The 19,463-nt window shown below is 35.8% G+C and overlaps 3 protein-coding genes across 4 annotated transcripts; 1 reads left to right on the plus strand and 2 right to left on the minus strand.

Annotated features, from left to right (window-relative positions):
* Positions 1-8,236: 8,236 nt before the first annotated feature.
* Positions 8,237-13,013, minus strand: LOC149386793 (tRNA (guanine(26)-N(2))-dimethyltransferase 2-like). Its single transcript, XM_089626722.1, has 13 exons — positions 12,806-13,013; positions 12,442-12,545; positions 11,377-11,670; positions 11,184-11,271; positions 10,910-11,031; positions 10,671-10,810; positions 10,483-10,555; positions 10,239-10,327; positions 10,043-10,148; positions 9,732-9,944; positions 9,184-9,378; positions 8,728-8,805; positions 8,237-8,630 (listed from the first exon to the last, which is right to left on the minus strand). Exons 2-13 carry the CDS (start codon positions 12,535-12,537, stop codon positions 8,391-8,393), a joined length of 1,734 nt encoding a protein of 577 aa, XP_089482848.1. The 5' UTR covers positions 12,538-12,545; positions 12,806-13,013; the 3' UTR covers positions 8,237-8,390.
* Positions 13,014-14,411: 1,398 nt separating this feature from the next.
* On the plus strand, positions 14,412-16,575 carry LOC149386794 (Snf1 kinase interactor-like protein). Of its 2 annotated transcripts, none has more exons than XM_089625278.1 (3): positions 14,412-14,742; positions 15,827-16,151; positions 16,227-16,575. In XM_089625278.1, the coding sequence occupies exons 2-3, from the start codon at positions 15,828-15,830 to the stop codon at positions 16,425-16,427; spliced, it is 525 nt and encodes a 174-aa protein (XP_089481404.1). In that variant the 5' UTR covers positions 14,412-14,742; position 15,827; the 3' UTR covers positions 16,428-16,575. The 2 variants fall into 2 exon arrangements, with proteins under 2 accessions (XP_089481404.1, XP_089481403.1); XM_089625277.1 differs by having other exon boundaries at positions 14,414-14,742; positions 15,850-16,151.
* Positions 16,576-16,677: 102 nt separating this feature from the next.
* LOC149386795 (uncharacterized) lies at positions 16,678-19,463 on the minus strand. The gene is made up of 6 exons (XM_089625276.1): positions 19,209-19,463; positions 18,509-18,736; positions 18,244-18,417; positions 18,061-18,167; positions 17,515-17,828; positions 16,678-17,313 (listed from the first exon to the last, which is right to left on the minus strand). The coding sequence occupies exons 1-6, from the start codon at positions 19,350-19,352 to the stop codon at positions 16,850-16,852; spliced, it is 1,431 nt and encodes a 476-aa protein (XP_089481402.1). The 5' UTR covers positions 19,353-19,463; the 3' UTR covers positions 16,678-16,849.

Here is a 19,463-nt window from a genome sequence, read left to right on the forward strand (position 1 = left end):
AGCTAGTTTACACACTTGAAATTCAACGCACTAGCTAGCTGGTAGTGTTGTTTCTATTAGCATTGTTATTCATTATTACATATTATATATGCACTTTAAACTAATTTGATGGCATCTCTTAATCTATGTATACATGACAATTAGTTAGGACATGAACGCGTGCGCGCGTGTATTGTTTTCGAGAGCTTATAAATACAGTCAATACCTCAAACAGCACTATCATCAATACTCATCATCAAATTATACAAATTACTTCAATCAAACATGAAACCCACACTTATTGTGTTGGCTCTTCTTCTAGCTCTTTCCGTTCATGCTCATGCAAGAGATTTTCCATCAGGTATATATATATATATATATATATATATATATATATACATGCATATTATTACTCATCTTGCTCTTATATTATACCATTCAAGGATGTAAATAAATGACTTCATAACTTTTGCTTTTCGACGTGGAGATATTTTATTATTATATTAATTACGTTGTCATCATGATCAGGTGAGACGATCTACAGTGGGCCGAGGAGGACTCCACCGCCGGCGCCGATCAGACCGCCTCCGAGAGGCGTCGCCGGAGAAAGTGAGTTGGAGAGAAGCCGGAGACGGAGTCCACCGCCGCCGCCGAAAGTAGCGCCGTCGATAGGTCAACTTGTTCCGGTTGTTCTTTGCTTTCCCGGTCAACCATGTTCACGTTCACCACCTACTTACAATTTCCATATCTAATCTTTTCTTGTTATTATGTTATGTAATGTCTAATAATTGATCTGCGCTAAGCTAGAAAGCCTGAGAATTAGTTTAGTAGTCGTGTACGTGTGTGAGGGGTTTTCCTTTTTGGGGGTAATTGTAATTTTCAAAGTAGTTAATAGCATTTATTGGTTGATAAACAATTGTACGTCTATTAAGTTTTCAGTTTGATGCTTATTATCTATTGAAGAGACAATTACAAAAAAAAAAAAAAAAAAAAAAAAAAAAAAAAAAAAATGATGAATAATCATTTCCGACCACTACTCAATTCGACCACGGTGCCTTCAAAAGATTATGCGAAAAGTTCAACGTCAACGAACGGTTTTCGTCTTCAATCTGACTCCTTACAGTACCGATGGGAACAAAAAGTAAAACATGGGAAACATATTTGAAGTGATTAATATCCTAACTCATATACTAGAAATCGATATCTTAGAAAGAAAGAAAAAAAAAACGCTAGGTTAAGAAATTCAGCTAACGAAAGAAGAATTGCTCGATGTTTTAAGACTAAAGAAAGGCTAAAGGCAAAGAAAATAGAATCATCGGAATCCTAGGCATCTCAAGCTATAATCTTCCTATATTAGGTTAGTCTGTAATCGCGGAGAAACTTCAACCCTTGGCCGATGTCAAACATACAAGAGAACTAATTAAATAAAGAGGACTTCAATCGTGGAGGAACTTAAAGGAGAGTATGGAAAGCAAGATGAGATTATGAGAACTTGATTTTTCATGGAACCCACCAAAATCTAATTCTCCTTTTTTTTTTTTTTTTTTTTTTTTATGGATTGTCAAGGATGAAAACCTAACAATTGAATAAATTACAAATATAAACCTTATCAATATAGTTATTACGTATATACGAGGATAATATTATAGTAATTCTTGCCATCTTATTATATGTGATATGCGGGTAATGATTATGTCATTTCTTCTCATCTCTATTTTGTGTTTAATATGTTTCATCAATTTTCCGTACAACAAAATAAGGGAAGAATGTATGCCTATGTATTCTTATTATAATAATTAGGGTTTATTAGATATACAATCTTGTAAGCATAATAAATTTATTATATAGCTAATTTTTCTTTAATTGTAAGTAAATAATCATGCCTCTTTATTAACATGGTCAAATTTAAGTAAATACTTAAATTTACTTAATACACAAAACGGTATATGTGAAATATTTGAATTTAGCTGCACGATGACACATCATTCGAATGAATATTTACCTATAATTAGCGATAAGTTTGCTATATAACAATTAAAAAAAATTAATGACTTAATTACTTAGAAATTTGTAATAATTATTAGTCACTTGACAAAAAATTGAGGGCTCCGTCCCAATATACACACGTTTATTTTTATAAACATTCAGTAGCTTTTATTCAACATTGGCTAAACAAGCCATGTCTGAACATACCACATATATAAGATAAAAATTAATTTTTGGCCATGGTCAAATTGAAATAAGTAATACTATTCAAAGTAGAACAAGTTTATAAGAAGTGAAGTGTGTAATTTATGACGCGTAAAGTATATGATAATATCCCAATCATCCATATGGGGAAGTCTAGGTCAATTCCACCAACAATTCAATATATTCTTCCAACCTTTTGAATTTGTTACACTCCCCGCCGAACTAAAATAGATCACAAAATAGATGTGGCTCAACATTATTCGTCCTATGCTATCACGTGGGGCCCACAACTAAGTGTTCAAATAATTGAAAGTCAACAAACGTGCATGTGTTACGAACGATGTATTATTATTATTATTATGAACAATGAACTTGATAGGCAACAACTTTGATTCCAAAGAAGATGGCCACTTGAATAGGTGTTATATATATAATAGGGAAAATAACACATTTATACCCTGTGTTTTAGTGAAATGTCGAGTTTAACCTTCGGTTTTCAAAAATGTCGAGTTCATACCCTCTGTTTAACTAAAATGACGAAATTATACCTCATGTTTAAATAAAATGATGAAATTATACCCTGAAATAGACAACAGTGTCACGAATATTCTTTTTATTGACTTTTCATTGACATTGACTATAATATGTATATATAAACACCAATTATCTTTATTCATTCGCGTCATATATGTAATTTATTTAAAAACTAAAAAATAAACAACAGTCTTTTAATCGTGAAGAACACAGAAAGAGACAAATGGGTAAACATCGATAGTTGATAGTCATCAAAATCGCATATTCGAACAGAGAATCCATAATTTAGAGTTACAATTCGAACATGGAATGAAATCATTTCTTAGGAGGTATGAGTTTTATTATTTAATTTCACTTTAAGGCTATTTTTATTTCAAAATTGAGAATTTGGAAGTTAGGGCACTGATTTAGATTTGATTTGGTTTTTCTTATATAAGAGTTAATATCAATGAAAGGGAGATTTGTGACGCTGTTATTCATTTCAGGGTATAATTTCGTCATTTTAGTTAAACAGAGGGTATGAATTCGACATTTTTGAAAACCGAGGGTTAAACTCGACATTTCACTAAAACACAGGGTATAAATGTGATATTTTTTATATATGTGGTTGTTGACGAGCCAGGATATTTTTGTCGTTTACAATAAATGGTTTTGAATGCATGGAAACGGAGTAGCTAGCTAGTTTAGCCACTTGAAATTCAACGCACTAGCTACTAGTGTTATTATTATTATTAAAAACCCACATGCCCTTTTTAACTAATTTGATGGCTTCTCTTAATTTATTTATACTTCTGTTAGTTGCAAGTTACAACTTACAACAACAGCACTATCATCAATACTCATCATCAAATTACACAAATTTCAATCAAACATGAAACCCATACTTGTGCTGGCTCTTCTTCTAGCTCTTTCCGCTCATGCTCATGCAAGAGATTTTCCATCAGGTATATATATATATATATATATATATATATATATATATATATATATATATATATATATATATATATATATATATGCACACACACACACACAATATTACAAGAATTGCTCACCATTTTATAAACTTTTTCAGCGTGGGATACTTATTAATTACTGTTATTATATTTTCCCTCAGGTGAGATGATCTACAGTTGGCCGAGGAGGACTCCGCCGCCGGCACCGCTCAGACCGCCGGCGAGAGAAAGTGAGTTGGGGAGAAGCCAGAGTCCGAGTCCGCCGCCACCGCCGAAAGTAGCGCCGTCGATAGGTCAACTTGTTCCGGTTGTTCTTTGCCTTCCCGGTCAACCATGTTCACATTCACCACCCACTTATAATTTCAGTATCTAATCCTTTCTTGTAACTATGTTATGTTAGGTCTAATAATTGATCTACGCTAAGCTAGAAGCCTATAATTAATTAAGTAGTCGTGTACGTGTGTGTGATTTTCCATTTTTGGGGGTAATTGTAATTTTATCAAACTAGTTAATAATAGTATTAGCATTTGTTATTGTTTATAGACAATGGTACGCCTATGACGCTTTCGTTTCATTCTTATTATCTCTTGAAGAGACTATCACAAAACAAAAAATAACACAAAATTAAAGACCACTGTGCTCAATTCGATTGCGGTACCTTAAAAAGATTATATATGCGAGAAGTTCAACGTCAGCGAACCTTTTTCGTCTTCAATCTGACCTTAAGCCTATGAGAATAACAAAAAGTAAATCATGGGAAACATATTTGAAAAGATGACTAGAGCTCAATAGAAGGAAAGAAAAAACACTAGGTTAAGAAATTCAGCTAATAAAAAAAAAAGAATTGCTCGATGTTTTTAGACTAAATTAAGTACGCAAAAGGAAAATAAGAACAGAATTAATTATCGGAATCCCGGCATCTCAAGCTATTGAAATTAATTCACTTTTATCTCCGTCAAAGTCTATTGTTATACGGTGATTTTACAGATTTTGACATGCACCAACATCTATAATCGTCGAGGAAATTCAATCCTTATTAATTTTATTGTTTGGTAGAGAAGATTATTATAAAAAAAATAAATAAAAAAAAAAACAGGATGAAGAGATTACGAGAGTTTGATTTTTCATGCCGTCCACCAGAATTGAGTTCTTTTGATTTTTGATATAGTACAAATGATGAAAACCAAACAATTGAATAAAAATTACAAATATAACAATATAGTTATTACTATATACACGAATAATATAGAAATTCTTGCCATCTTATTATGTGGTATGAGGGTAATAATTATGTCATCTTATTCCGATTACTCTTCGGAACTTCATGTTCACCACCTGCCTATAATTTATTCTCATCTCTATCTAGTGTTTAAGGCTTCATCATTTTTTTTTTCGTACAACAAAATAAGGAAAGATTATATGCCTATGTATCATTATAAATGGGTTTGTTTCGCGAAAATAATAAAATGAAAATAATTGAGTCCAACGCGGTCATTATTAGTTTACCTTGTACCTCTACTTTTTAATTTAAGCCATAAATTTAAATTGATGGTGAGATTAATTGAAGTACATGCAATTAGAAGCAAAACTAAACAGCGTTTCAATGCAGATAGCAATGGCAAATGTAATTATTGAGATTTTGATAAGAGTTAAAGGTAGGACATGAACATATTTCGGGTCGTTAAGAAATAAATTATTTTGCTCGCCCGACTGCTCTGATTGGAGTCAATCTTTATAATTTACGAATACAGTAAATATTTTTTGACTTATCGTATTGACGACGTGGCAGTGATATTTAAGCTGAGCCCATTGGGAGTTTTCTCTAATAATGCCAAAGATACGAACTGTACACCTTATTTAAATTGCGTTTTTGTTTGGTGGAAAAGTTCTCGGTATTAAAACGCGCATATTTGACCGCAAAAGCCAATCATATATAATCTTCTTTTTTTTTTGTTTTGCATTAGGCCAATCATAATTAATAAATGATATTTTCTATTCAAACTGTCTCTAAGTACGCAAATGATAAAAATACGGTATAAAAAAAAAAAAAAAAAAAAAAAAAAAAAACACACACACACACACCTACCCCCCTTTCCACGCCCCTATAAATAATTGATGGACAGTAAAAAAGAAAATTGCAAACAATCAAAGCACTCATCACAACTCCGAGAATATGGGATCAGCAAAAGTCGCTTTATTAGCATATTTGCTTCTAGTGTTTTCAGTTTCAGCTCATTCAAGACTCCTACCACGTAAGTGACAATTATACTTACATTACATGCACTACTCTTTATATTAATACATCTGTCATTTTTTATGTATTATTCAATTACATTTTATTCAGATCACAAGATTGAGGGAATCAGAATGACGATGTTAAAAGCGCCGTCGCGACTAAATCCTCCTCCGGCTCCGCAGAAAGCTTCTCCGCCGGGCAATCGATTTCGTGTTCGTCAGAGACAAATCAATATGAGGAAATCACCTTCATCACCAATATTAGCATCGGAATAATTAGAGACTAGCTTGTCCTATTATCTTCAAATTTGATCTTCATGCATGCTCGTAATTGGCCGATCTACCAAGACTCCAATGCAATATATTATACTAGTCGTGATATACTAAAGAACTTATCATTATTATAATTATATGACAAATCGATGAGCAATATGCTAGTCCTATATATAAAGTTGTACACAATTAAGCACGATATATCGCTTCTTATAAACGTAAATTATAAGAGCTGCACGTGCATTTATAATTTTTTTTTTATAAGGTAGTTTAATTTCATTTCAAGATTTGTACTAGTACCGAATCAACAAATCAATAAACAAAGAAAAAATATTAATGAAAGAAAATGCGTGTCATATGTAGCTAGTCAAAAAAAGTATAAAAGCTTAGATGAATATAATTGATGATGTTGGACTTGATCACCAAAGCAGTCCCATCACAATCCCACAAGAAAAAGAGCTTTTGGTTCTTCAATCTTTCACATTTTGGTTTTGCTCTTCGCTTAGGCAACGCGAGATACAAGAAAGAGTGTAAATTATCCTATCTACGAGTATCACAATTCTCATTCTTATTCAGAGAAGATTTCTTTTTTTACAGGTTTAAAATTTCAGACGAAAAAATCATCTGAAAAAAAAAGCTAGATATTTATAAAAGATTTAAAATTTTATATATTCAGAGAAGCATGATCTTCAATGAAATCTTTGTGAAATTCGTTTTTACATAGCTCACACTCGCCCGAACAAAAAGTGATATCTCGATACGATCGACAGATTATCACTCTCGTATCATATAGACTTTTTTTTGCTCATCCTCTCCACCTACATGAAATTTATAGCCCTCGTTTTGTAGATGAAACGAAAGCTTGCAGGCCTGAAAAAAAAAAAAAAAAAAAAAACAGATCGAGAAAAGTATACTAAACGAACAAGTCCTAATTTATTAACAAATTACGGTAATTTGTTAATTATCAATTTATCATTCATCTCAACTCCAATTTTAATAAATAAATAATTAATTTTACACTTCTCACTATAACAAGCGAGTTCCACTCGTAATATTGTCATAAGTATGACATTAACTGAAATAAATAAAAAATGACTAGTGTACTGTATTTTTATTCGATTACTGACTAGAGAGTCTGGTGGGGTGCATGAATTCACAATGATAATGATTTATTTTCTTTTACTATTATTCGTTCAATTTCAAACGCCCTGACCACCTAACTACTATTGGCATATAGTTTATAATATGACAAATCGAATTGCAGAGGTATGAAAAAAAAAAAAAAAAAAAAAAAAAAAAAAAAAAAAACGTGAATATATATTAGTCTGGTGGGGTATGATGTGGTTTATTGTGTGTGAATATATAGATTAGTATTTATAGTCTCCGTGAAACTAATAATAAAGCATAAACGTGAAACTTATTTTACGTACGTACTATACGTACCAGCGGGTGCACGGATCCCTCTGGCTCGGGAATAAAAAAAAAATTAGTAGGTGTAAATATGTAATTATTAAAAAATTAAATATACTAAGTATTTATAAATACAAACTTACCTCATCTGATATTCTCCTCTTAAGTACATTGGTTGAATATGTTAGTCTCACATGTATTTTACTTTGATGACAGCAGAGACAATTCTTATAATCTGGACTGATCAAGGGGTTAGTTTAAGCACTAGTGTTGGGGCTACTTTAAGGTTTAGTCATTGGACTGATCAAGGGCTTCAATAGAGGTCCATCATTTGTGATTCTGTGAAACATTGCTTCCCCAACTTTTTATAGTCAAAATTATTAGTTTTATCCTTATCATTTGTGATTTGGGCCGAGAGATCTTAATTATTTTGTGTCAATTATTTCTATAACACCTACTATCCTACTTATTGCACCTTATGCAAATCTTTTTTTTTTTTTTTTTTTTAGTAAAACCTTATGCAAATCTTATTATGATTCCCTACTTATTGCGCCACGTCCTAGTGATTTCCTCTCATCCGTATGATAACAATAACATAGATTCCCTGCCAAAAAAAAAAAAAAGATGTATATGAAAGAAAATGTTGTGCCATATGAAGCTAAGTCAAAACATATATCGTAATAGCTTAAATGAATATAATTGATAATGTTACAATAGATCATCAAAATTTTCCTAAAGCAGTCCCCCCATGACAATCTCACTAAAAAAATTAACACAGCATATCATAATTGGTTTTGATTTTCATGAAGACGCCTAGATGGGCTCTTGTTCCTCCGTCTTTTGGCGTTTGGGTTCGGGTTCGGGTTCGGGTTGTTCTTCCGGGTTAAGCAGGCCATTGACAACCTCGGGGCCTAAGAGAGAGATGTGCTTGTTTGTGATGGTACGGCCCGCACGCAGCTTCGGGCCCCAATGCCTCTCAGGGTTCGGAAGGAATCTCGCCACCTTCTTCGCTTGGGCTTTACTCAGAGACGCTACAGCTCTCGCAAAGTTAGCCTGTGTCAAAGCAAAATATTAAATTAACGAGCCTTAAATAATGTAGCTTTGGAATGATCGAGGGCACGAAATAGAAACGGGGAACGAATAATAGTACTTGAAGAACTGGCTCCTTGGCAAGTATCGCGCTACCGGGCTGATCTGGTTGCTGAGCTTTCACTGGGTGGCTTTTGACCTGCGATCGCAAGAAACTCAGATTTTTTTAGACAAGTTTGAAAAAAAAGGACTCTTAAGCAATAGAAATTGGATTTTTGACCAAACTGCTCAAAATTCGGAAAATACGATTCTCTAGACCAAAATTCCAAAAAAAAATAAAAATAAAAATTGACACTGTATGCGGTTACAGGCCATAAAACCATAGTTTTCCCAATGAATTTGGTGTTCAGGAGTATTATTGTTCAAAGAGTCCTATATTCCAATTTTGGTCTAAAGTTCAATGACTTGCGGGTCATATCAAATTTCACATTATTCACTGTGATAGGAAATTTACTGCAACACCCCTTTTTTTTCCTTCTATTTCAGTGTATAAAAGTAAAAGGGACTTGGTTCATACCCAGCAGCGCATGATATCCCAAATGATGTCCATGGGTGCATCGGATTTCAATCCCAAAGGATTTACGTGAGTTCCAGAGATACGGTACCCGGCGTTGATCACTGCCGATCGGAAAATCACAGCCGACGGAGAAGTGCATTTCAGAGTGGCACACAGGTTGTGCAGACTCAAAAACAATGGAACATCAGGCAATTCCTGAAAGAAAGAAAGAAAAAAAAAATAAGAAGAAAATAAGTTACTGAAATCTATTGAACAAAGACAATTGGGAATCAACTCAAGTCAACAAAAATTCAATTCAAAATTGAAATCTATTGTGTTAGGATATTAGATGTAAGGGAATGTAATAAAAATGGATAATTAGGGGGTTTAATATAGTGTAATTTGAAGCTGTATTGGTCTTTAAAACAGGAGAGAATTGTGGCAGAAATGCATCAAATCATTTTGGGAGTCATTCTTTTAAAAGAATTTCGGGAGAGCCAAAGGTCTCTTAAATTACCCTGAGCCCAAGTTTTTAACAGTTTGTTAAGCATTGGACCACACAGACACACCTCTGAGATTGTTGTGAGTACAGCGGATATGCGATCAAAAGCAGGATATTTTTCTTTCATTGACTTGACATCGGTTAGTATTGAAGCAACCCAGTCTTGATCGTGGATCGGCGCTGACCATATAGGCCCACCCATATTGTATTTCTTCCCACAGTCGCTGCACTCTTGAGAGACAGCTGGACCGAAACCGGGTAAATGACGTACATTGTTGTTCTGAAACAAGTGAAGCAAAAGCACCTCATCGTTAAAAGCTTCTTTGTGATAACTCGCTCCTAAAGATTTGGAAGAAGAGTGCAATATTTTGAGGTTACCTTTGCGATTGTCCTTCCAATGGGTTGCAGATGAAATGAATCGCAACCAGTGCACTGATAAACATAGGAAAGCTTGAGTGGGGTGTTTTTCATTGCACTTGCAGACCTGAAGGGGAAAAAAATACAGGTAACTAAAGTATTATAAAAATAGAGGTTCTAATTTAGACGCGAATGACGGGAATTTTCGGCCACGTACGAGTATACACGGACAAAAACACGAACGTAGAAATCCATCTGAACCGATAGCACGGGAACAATATACCGTTTGTATCGATTTGCATGGCTCTGCAACAAAAAATTTAAGTACAAGAACATATATCAGAAACTATTCTCAGGCTATTCTAACAGTTAAAACATCTAAACATAACACGCGTCAATTCGTTTCTTGTTAGCACACTCAAGTTAAAAGGCAACGAAAGATAGGTATTAGTTAGGCATACTTCAATGCATGCCAGGACGATCCTCAAGGCCATCTCGTGACAATATTTTCCTCTCAGTGGATAGGAACCATATCTAACACACACAAATAGCAGAGAGTTGTTCAGACACACGTCTAAGAAAACAAAATCAAAACGGATAAGTAACATAAACTAACATTTTTTATTATAATTATTTAAAAAAATCATACTTTGAATAGCAAACCTCCCCGTTGCCACCGCAAAGAACAGCCATATCAGTTGCTGTACACATCAACAAACCTCCATCGCTAACCGACTGAATTGCCGAGTCCAAGAATACAGAAGGTGAACCATAAGGATCAAGATCTACCTGCAGCTCAAAATGAATTTCAGTTCAAATTAAAAGCCCTTCCGATATCAGTGTGAAAAAGAAACTCTAAAGGATAGAATTCGCAGAACAAATGCTCACCACGTCGAATTCTTTTGGGTGGGTGAGCATGAAAACACGAGCATCGGTGTGATGTGATTCCACTTTTGAAATTGCAACCGAACCGTTGAACTTGATGTTTCTCCTACAAGCTTCGACGGAGGCTATAGATGGGCACAAAAGTGACAGACAAGGAGGGTAAAATTGCGATATTTGGTATAATTTTGGTTGACTGGCAAACCCAAAGGGAAAATGAAGTGAGATTTGATAATATTAAACTATTCAGGAAAGAATACTTGAGGAATCAAGCAATTACCTATATCATTGTCGAGAGCCACAACTTTGCCAATCCCATCAATCTCACGGGCATATCTAAGAGCTCTTAGACCGGAAGCCGAGAGAGCCTGTGAGGCGGATATATTATAAGAAAAAGGATAATTAGAGACTGGTGAACCATTGAGCTGACATCAATCACATAGAATCTGAAAAGACCACATTATCATTATCACCTCGAGGACTCTCGGGGGCTTCAGCTCTGATGGTCCTTTTCCTTCGGTATTCTTGTTAACCTCTGATGGTCCTTCACGAGACGCCTTTTCTTCTCCTTCACAAACTCCATTAGATGCTCCGCCGTTTGTGGTACAACCATTCGGTGCTTCTTCCGTAACGCACTCTGCAGAATTTCCTTTTTCAGATTCTTTTGCCACTCCTCGAGTTCTTTTTGACAGCCTCTCTTCGTGCTCTTCTTTTCGTTTGGCTATAAAAGCCCTCAGAACAGCAATAGATATATCCCTATTGTTAACCTGGTCAATGAAGCTCGATTTATGACAGTAACATTAACATGTTACGGAACTTCAAATATAGAGTTTTATACCAGAAAACCGAATAGGTTCCAAAAATAATCATAACAAAATGAGACTAGAACGAAATTGTGCAATTAGAGTAATAACGAAAGCGCTGAAGATGCAAAATCAACAGTTTTGTAACTCCGATCCTTATAAAATATGCTGATGATAACAAATCTGATTTTATCTGCATACAATTGAGCTAACGTAAGGGTGCAATATGTCATACTCTTTTTTTAGGGGGGGGAAAAGATACACAAAATAATAGAATTTATATTTTCAAATCAAAGCATGTTTTTTTAAACAGGCCTGCACTAATTGCCAGTGGTGTATGATACACCACCCCATTTATTGGGTGTCTAAGCATATTATGCCCATCACGGAAAAAAAGCATCTTGACCCTATGTGTTCTCTGTTTCATTACACCATTTTCCACCAGAGGTCAACGAAAACAAAAAGATGACTCCAAACGACTGTAAAAAACAAATCGATATCACGTTGAATACTCGAAAAACAATATGAAAATATATCAAACGTACCCTATAAGAATGACCAAATTATAATAAAAAGTTACACAGCTCTTCAACTTATAGACAAAGTCCGATTCCAATTCAAAATTTAATATTTCCTATATCCACTCAACCAATCCATTAGAAATCAACTGCAAATAAAAAAAAATTAAAAAAAAAAAAAAAGCAGGGCTAAAAATACTATAATGAAGAAAAGGACCTGAGTTTTATTGTAAAAGACTTCATTTTTAGCGTGCATCAAAATCTCCGCCTCTCCCTCCTTGATGATGGAATAATCGCTGAGATCGGTTGACATCGTTTCCACTATCACATTCAAAAGAAATACAAGCACCAATAAATCAAATACAACACACCAGAGAAAGAATCAAATTTCAATTGTATATGATTAAAAACACAACAAGCCTCAAATGCACAAAATGATTCTTAAGCAACTTCACATTCACGTCGCTAATGAACAGAGAATCAAGTACCTCAGAACAAGCGAAAAAAGATAAATCAAACAGTTCTAACCTATCTATGATAGCTTAAAAAAATTAAAATAATCATTTCAGGTTACTACTCACCAGATTTCTATCGAATCTTCTAAAGTGTGTAGTAAGCACAGAACCAACTCGGGATAGCAACGAAGAGGTATCGAAGCCGAGTAATTCCGGTACCGGAGAGGTGTCGGAGGAGTCGATTGATGCTCTTAATCGTGTTCCGTGCTTTAGAGAGAGGTACAGATTTAGGGTTTTAGGATAGAGAGTGAGGCAAACTGAAAAGAAAGAAACCCGGTTCAGTAAACTCGACCCGCCAAGAAGAACTAACGTCGTTTCCTTGACCCGACCCGAGTTCGCGGGAATTTTTTTGTTGCTATTTTTTTAGTTTTTGAAAAAAGTTGGGCAATTAGAGTAAGATTTTTATAAAGTAGCTATTGTTTTAAGTTTTATTTAAAAGTAGTATGTTTTCAAATGGTAAATTTTTTTTATACATTAAACACGATAAACAATAAACAAAATTAAATATAGTCTAAAACAATATTCTTTGAAAAATTATGTCAAGAAAAATGATTGGAATTACTATTTTTCAATTATAAAAATTTTGGACACGCTATTCATGTGATAAATTTCCAAAAACACTATCATACGCAACTCACAACGTTCACGATTTTTCAGCAAAATGCGGTGCCAAAAAAGATAAAAAAAATAATATTAAAATATTAGTGGTGTTCACAATCCACAGTTGGACTCAAAAAATTATCTCTCTTCGAACGCAATGAATATCAGGACGATTACATCATCATCGCCGTTGAGCATGCCATCGCACTTCTCACATCGATCGATAAGGTGATGAAGATTCGTTTGAAGACTTTCGGGTTGCAAATATTGTGGAGGGGAGACGAGACGGGCTTGACGGTAAAGAGGGATGAGATGACGAAGACAACGTCCGATGCGAGGAGAGAGAGAGAGAGAGAGAGAGAGAGAGAGAGATTTATTTTCTTTCATTTGTGTAAGAGACAATTTTGTCATAAAAAGACAAAAATGTCAATAAATCTTCAAACGATTTTTCAAGCGAAATTTTTTTTTCAAATTTCCCAAAAAAAAATTCGTTTTTTTTTAACTTCACATACTAAGCGAAAAATAAGTCATGAGGGAATATAGCAAATGATAAGTAAATACAAAAGAAAAAAAATATTGTATTTAGGATATTTTTATATCAATATAAAAAAAGCATATTTTTATATTAATTTTGTTTTATTGAATTTTGGTTTTAAATTATCTAATACGTTGTTACTTTTGGAATAATACCTTGGAGAATGTTTGTGAAAACCAAAGGGTACTAAATCGTTTTTAAAAGAACAATTCGATATGGGCCAGTTACTGATTGGGCCTCTCCAAGTAGTCTCGAAAGAAGAGCACGGAAAACGTAAATTACGAGCTACGTCACGTGACAAAGCTTAAGAAATACCTTTTTCTGTTTTTTATTATAAAATCCTTTGTTCTGTCAACTTGCAACTTTTCCTACAATTATACTTTCTTTTTACTTTTTTTTTTTTTATTATTTGAACTTAAATAAAGCAACGTTTTTCTTCTTTGCAAAAACGCAAAAATAGCGGTGGACCTTTCTCAAACTAGACAAGGGTAGTATTGACATTTACTATAACAAGGAAGAATAAATATAGCATCTTTTTTTTCTATTATCCTATTGTGTTGTTGCTTTTGTTTCTTTGGATGCGTCAACGCTCTAAATCAACACAACAAGAAGAAGAAATCCTCATAACGACACAAATCTCTCTCTCTCTGTCCTTTCTTTCTTTTTAGTTGAGACTTGTCTTTCACAACTCTCCTTGAGAATTTGAAGAAGAAAAATAAAACTCAGTCCTTTATTCTAATCTGTATTTCCATGGAAGAAGAGATAACAAAGAAGCAAAGAAAGAAGGTTGAGAGGAGTTTCTTAGATGGCTTCTCTCCAGTCTCTTCCACGAGGATTGATTGGAAATCTCGCAAGAGATCGTCTTCAGGTTACTTTCTCTTTTCAGATTCGCTTCAAGACTTTTCAAGTTTTAGATTCGATTTCCGATTGTCATTAGGATAATAATTGATGTGTTAATATCTACTCTTCTTCGCTTGTTTTTTTTTTCCAGAAATTCACATTTTTTAAAAATTGAATTATTACTTCTGGAATCAAATTATGTAAATAATCTCATCTTTATTTAGGATTTACTTTCAACTCGGATTGCTTTGCTCTTACGTTATGGTCTCTTTTGTCTTTTTAATTATTTATTTATTTATTTTATATCTGGGTACATGTGCCACATCTTAATGATAAAATAGCCAACTATGTGGAAATTGGATTCAAAAAAATGAATTAATTGAATAAATCGCGACATTTAATTTTTAAAAGAACGCTACATTTAATTTTCATTTGGATGTTACTCAACTTATTCTCTTCAAGAGAAGAAACGACAGAAATCAATGGCTATCTGTCCTATCTCTCTGGTTATAAAAAAAAACATGCAATTAAATCGCCACGTTTTAATTTCAATTGAATGTTATTTTCTCCACGAGACAACATGAATAAATAAGATCTATATAATATAATAGCTTTGGATGTGAGCGCAAGTAAGTGCATTTTTTTCAACGACTATTCAATGCAAAACATATATTTATTTCGGGTGATAATTAAGTAGCGTAGAGAAACAGTCCCACACTGGTTTAACTTGGTTTAAAAGGTTCATCAAATTTTACGACATCCTTTAACAATTCAAAGATATATAGAAATATAGCTTGTTTACTTACTTTTATGGTTATTCACGATGACACGGTATCACACCAAACCAAACCATACCTAACCTGCAATATCTACCACCAAGTAATTGGTTCATCTCTACACTATTATGTTTTTTTTTCTTTTGTATACTAAGTTTGTTGCAAGTTGCAACAACATTTATAAATTTATTTCGTATAAAAAAAATTGAAAAATAAATAGATAAACGTACTAGGCAGGCAGAGAAGATAATGATAATGATTTGATTTGGGTTATTATGTTACTTGTTTGTTGTGCGTGTGCGTGCGTGTGTATGTGAACTGGTTTGTTGGCAATAGAATGGTAACACGTTTACCAACAGCTAGCCAGAAGAGGAACAGTGACAATGGTGATGATAAGGTAAGCATAGAAGAAGAGACGACTCCGGTTCCGGCTCCGGTGGGTCCCACGGAAGAGCTGTCGGAGCGCCGGAAAGCGCTTTTCGAGCCTCTGACGAAGCTGGACGATCAGCACCGGATCTCGGCGGAGTCTCTGATTCCTCCGCCGGACTTTGACGCGGCGAGTTATCCGCGGGGCTGGCTCATCGGAAAGAAGCGCAAGCTCGTCAACATCGATGTTGTCGAGAGCATGCGCAGAATCGCCGTCCAAGAAATGAATAGAAAGGTTTCGGTTCAGTTCTGTCCATGGTTTTTCTTTTTTCGGGGTTGTTAATTTTTTTTTATTTTATTTTTGGTGCAGGACCGGGAAATCGGGGAGCTGAACGACATATTGGACGAGGACTCGAAGGCGTTGCAGCACGTTCAGACGCAGCTTCTCGAGGAGCGAGCCAAGACGGGTAATCTCGAGAGGGAGAACCAGATGCTTCGCGAACAAGTTAAGATGCTCATGGGCTTTCTTGACGAACAAGAAGCCGAGGAAGATGATTCTCAACTACCATAGCACCTTTCTTTCTTTCTCGTCAAAACTTAATATTGATAGATTATATATACATATTTAGTGTGTGTGTTTATTCATTCTTTGTTACGCATTGATAAATTATAGTTTGCCTGTTTGTTTATTGATGCAACTGCAATAAGGGTTTCTGTGACAGATTGTGTAATCTCGCTCTCACATTAATGCTGTGAAGTACGCTTTGCTGTTTGTGTCACATGGCTTATCATTAGTCTGAAAGGGACTTGGACAGAGACAAACTAACAGAAAACTTGTTCCAATATTTAATCATTTACACACTATGGTACTTTCTGAGGCTTAACAGTGACCAACTACAACTTTTAACTAAAAACTATATATATATATATATATATAGAACAGTACTGTACAAGCCACTCTACAGCTGTGTGTGTGTGTATGTATCTTGAGGTTTATCTAGAGTCCTGAGACAAGTTGAAGAGAAACTGAGGAAGAGAAGCTATCCTGGGAAGGCTGAGAAGGAGGTCTCCGAAGGAGTCCTTCCTCGACACGGCCTGAGCTTGCTTGCAATCGTCGCCGGAGTTGGGAGGAGCGGCGTGGTGGTCGGTTTTGGGGCTGAAGAGCTGCGTGGTGGACGGGGCTCTCTGGAGGAGGCAACACAGAGAGTTGACCCTCGACATGAGTGAGAGCTCGTTGTCCTTGTCCGACCCCGAATACAGCTGAGAGTCGCTGAGCAGGTATTGGTTGATCTCCTCCAAAACCCCTCTGTCGTTTTGCTGATCCGTCCCTGATATGCAGTTCTCGATTTGGCTCATCAGATCGCTCACCGACATCGATGGATGAATCCCCGGAACTTTGATCCCACCCCAATTGCCTCCGCCCAGCCTCGAGCTCCCCGCTCCACCGCTCTTCAGCTCTTCAATTCAAAACAAGCCAGCAATTCAAAAACACACAAAAATATCAAATTTATGTCGTATTTGGAAGCCAATGAAATTTTCATTTTAACGCATTTCCTCAACCCAAACTAACGCAAGAGAAATATAACAACATCTCTTTTTTTTTTTTGCTGTTAAACCAAAGACGCGATTAGAGTTGAGCGGTTCAAAAGAGCTCATACCTGAAGTAGGTGAGGTGATTTCGGAGGAATAGGTTTCGGGAGGAGCTGAGCTCAAGAAGTCGTGTTCGGTTTTGGAGGACGAGGACGATGTTGTGGTATCTTGCAGACCGAATATGGGAGGGCGTGCCATGTTGTTGGCATCGAATTCGTGGCTCGGGTCTCTATCTTCGGTGGCTGTGGCTCTGGGCTCGAAGTAGGGAGAGTCGAGCACGATCTCAGGCTGTCGGCTCAAGAACTGAAGACGAGGGTCGCACTGCATCAGCTTCTCGAAGTGTTTCCCCAACATTCCCGGCGGGCACTGAAGAAAATGCTGTCTGTGACAGACAGACGGGTCAACATCACAAACAATCGTTAAAAACAGGCAAACGTGTAAAAGAGTTTCCATTCCAACAAAGTCTCTAGCTTTAGTGCTTTGTGGTAAAGTTTCCCAGAATAAAAATTTCCCACCACCTTATGCAAAGCCATATAACTTTTTAAGTCACACATGTCCATACGTGTCACTTTCACATGTGGTAAAGTCTCTATAGCTGAAAATGAAGGGAATACCTGTGTGTGCTAGCTTGTCCTCCGGTGAAATCTGAGGTGGTCTGCCACAAAGTGTGCTTTCTGGGTTGTGGGTTGGTCTCCCTGAAGAACAGTGGTGGTCTAGCCAGCTACACCGAACAATCATATTTTAATACCGTGGATAAATACATTAAAAAAAAAAGTAAAAGGCTAATCTTGGCTTACCACAACATGTAAAGTCCCGGGAGTGTCGTCCGAATAGCTTGCCTTGAGAGCAACAATATCAGACCACTGAATCTCTATCTTGTTCTTGAGACTTCCGTCGAGCACTTCCCACACAAGCTTGTGCTTCGCAAAATAACATTTCGCCACCAAATCGCCTTCGTACCGAGACTTATACTGCGCAATCAGTAGCAGGCGATTTTCAAGCTTCGAAAAATCGAAACACCCAAAAAGGAAATCACAACACAGAAGAGACTTCACTACGAACCTGCCAAGTCCCGATCTTGAGAACCGAAGCTGGGAAATTAGCCGCTTTGAGCTTATCGGGGACGGCGCTTCCCTTGTGATTCTTCTTTGCCAGTTTGGCCGCGCTGTCCTGAGAGAGCTTCATTTGGATCAAATCCAGAAGCGATGGGCTCTTTCGCAGACGCAACCCCAGCGGGCTCGGCTCGTCAAGAGGATTGTACATTGAAGATGTCTCACCTCCTATATTCCCCTGTGTAACAATATATACAAGGATTAAGGCTTAAGCAAACCTGATTAACTTAACCAGCAAGAACAATCATTCAACATCTTCGAAGGAAATGAAACAGTATTCTATATATGTATACCAAAATTTGAAAAAAGCCAGATTACAAATAGTTTTGTGTGGCAGAGCTGTATTTTGTATGTTAATATCCCCAGTTAGTTTATGCGTTAATCATATTAATTTAAATGAAAATAACTAAACAAATTAATCGCTTGAAAAAAAATTTGTTTTGCTCCAATTATTTAGTCACGTACTAGTTGTGTGATCAAGTGGTAGTGGAATCTCTGCAGATTGATTGAAAATCAATATAATAAATAAAACCTAAACATTTTGTTCTTAAAATCCTTTACAAAGCCTCTGAATGTTGTCGTTGAATTACGAGAATTCAAAGACGGCTCGTATTAAACGAAAATCACGATCGACGGGATAGGATCAAAACCTGAAGAGACGAAGAGAGAAATTTGGGACGCTTGTGAAGCGGCTCCAGAGACTCCGACGAGTCGTCGAGCTCGAATTTCACGGTCGCTCTCTTCGAAGACCTCGACTTGGACTCGGCCATCGCCGAACTCATCAGCTGAACCATGGAGGCTCCGATTCGGATCGCTGTGTCACAGAAAGAACTCGTTCGCTGACTCGGTCTATAAACTCGCTTCTTTCTTCGCCTACAAGAACTGTCAACTTGGAAAAATTGATC

The sequence above is a fragment of the Urtica dioica genome, chromosome 9 (genome assembly GCF_054948205.1).
Source record: "Urtica dioica subsp. dioica isolate 48M chromosome 9, U.dioica_male_clone48M_v1_H2, whole genome shotgun sequence".
In the NCBI taxonomy this organism is placed as follows: Eukaryota; Viridiplantae; Streptophyta; class Magnoliopsida; order Rosales; family Urticaceae; genus Urtica; species Urtica dioica.

Excerpts from the sequence above, each read along its gene's own strand:
- LOC149386793 (XM_089626722.1), bottom strand. The coding sequence starts at position 12,537 with ATGTCAACCGATCTCAGCGATTATTCCATCATCAAGGAGGGAGAGGCG. Across the intron at positions 11,032-11,183 it reads GGCTCTCGACAATGATATAG|CCTCCGTCGAAGCTTGTAGG; the intron begins GTAATTGCTTGA and ends GCCCATCTATAG. Across the intron at positions 9,379-9,731 it reads TACTCACAACAATCTCAGAG|GAATTGCCTGATGTTCCATT; the intron begins GTGTGTCTGTGT and ends TCTTTCTTTCAG.
- LOC149386794 (XM_089625277.1), top strand. The coding sequence starts at position 14,625 with ATGGAAGAAGAGATAACAAAGAAGCAAAGAAAGAAGGTTGAGAGGAGT. Across the intron at positions 14,743-15,849 it reads TCGCAAGAGATCGTCTTCAG|CTAGCCAGAAGAGGAACAGT; the intron begins GTTACTTTCTCT and ends GTTTACCAACAG. Across the intron at positions 16,152-16,226 it reads TCCAAGAAATGAATAGAAAG|GACCGGGAAATCGGGGAGCT; the intron begins GTTTCGGTTCAG and ends TTTTTGGTGCAG.
- LOC149386795 (XM_089625276.1), bottom strand. The coding sequence starts at position 19,352 with ATGGTTCAGCTGATGAGTTCGGCGATGGCCGAGTCCAAGTCGAGGTCT. Across the intron at positions 18,418-18,508 it reads TCAAGATCGGGACTTGGCAG|TATAAGTCTCGGTACGAAGG; the intron begins GTTCGTAGTGAA and ends CTGATTGCGCAG. Across the intron at positions 17,314-17,514 it reads AATCACCTCACCTACTTCAG|AGCTGAAGAGCGGTGGAGCG; the intron begins GTATGAGCTCTT and ends TTTGAATTGAAG.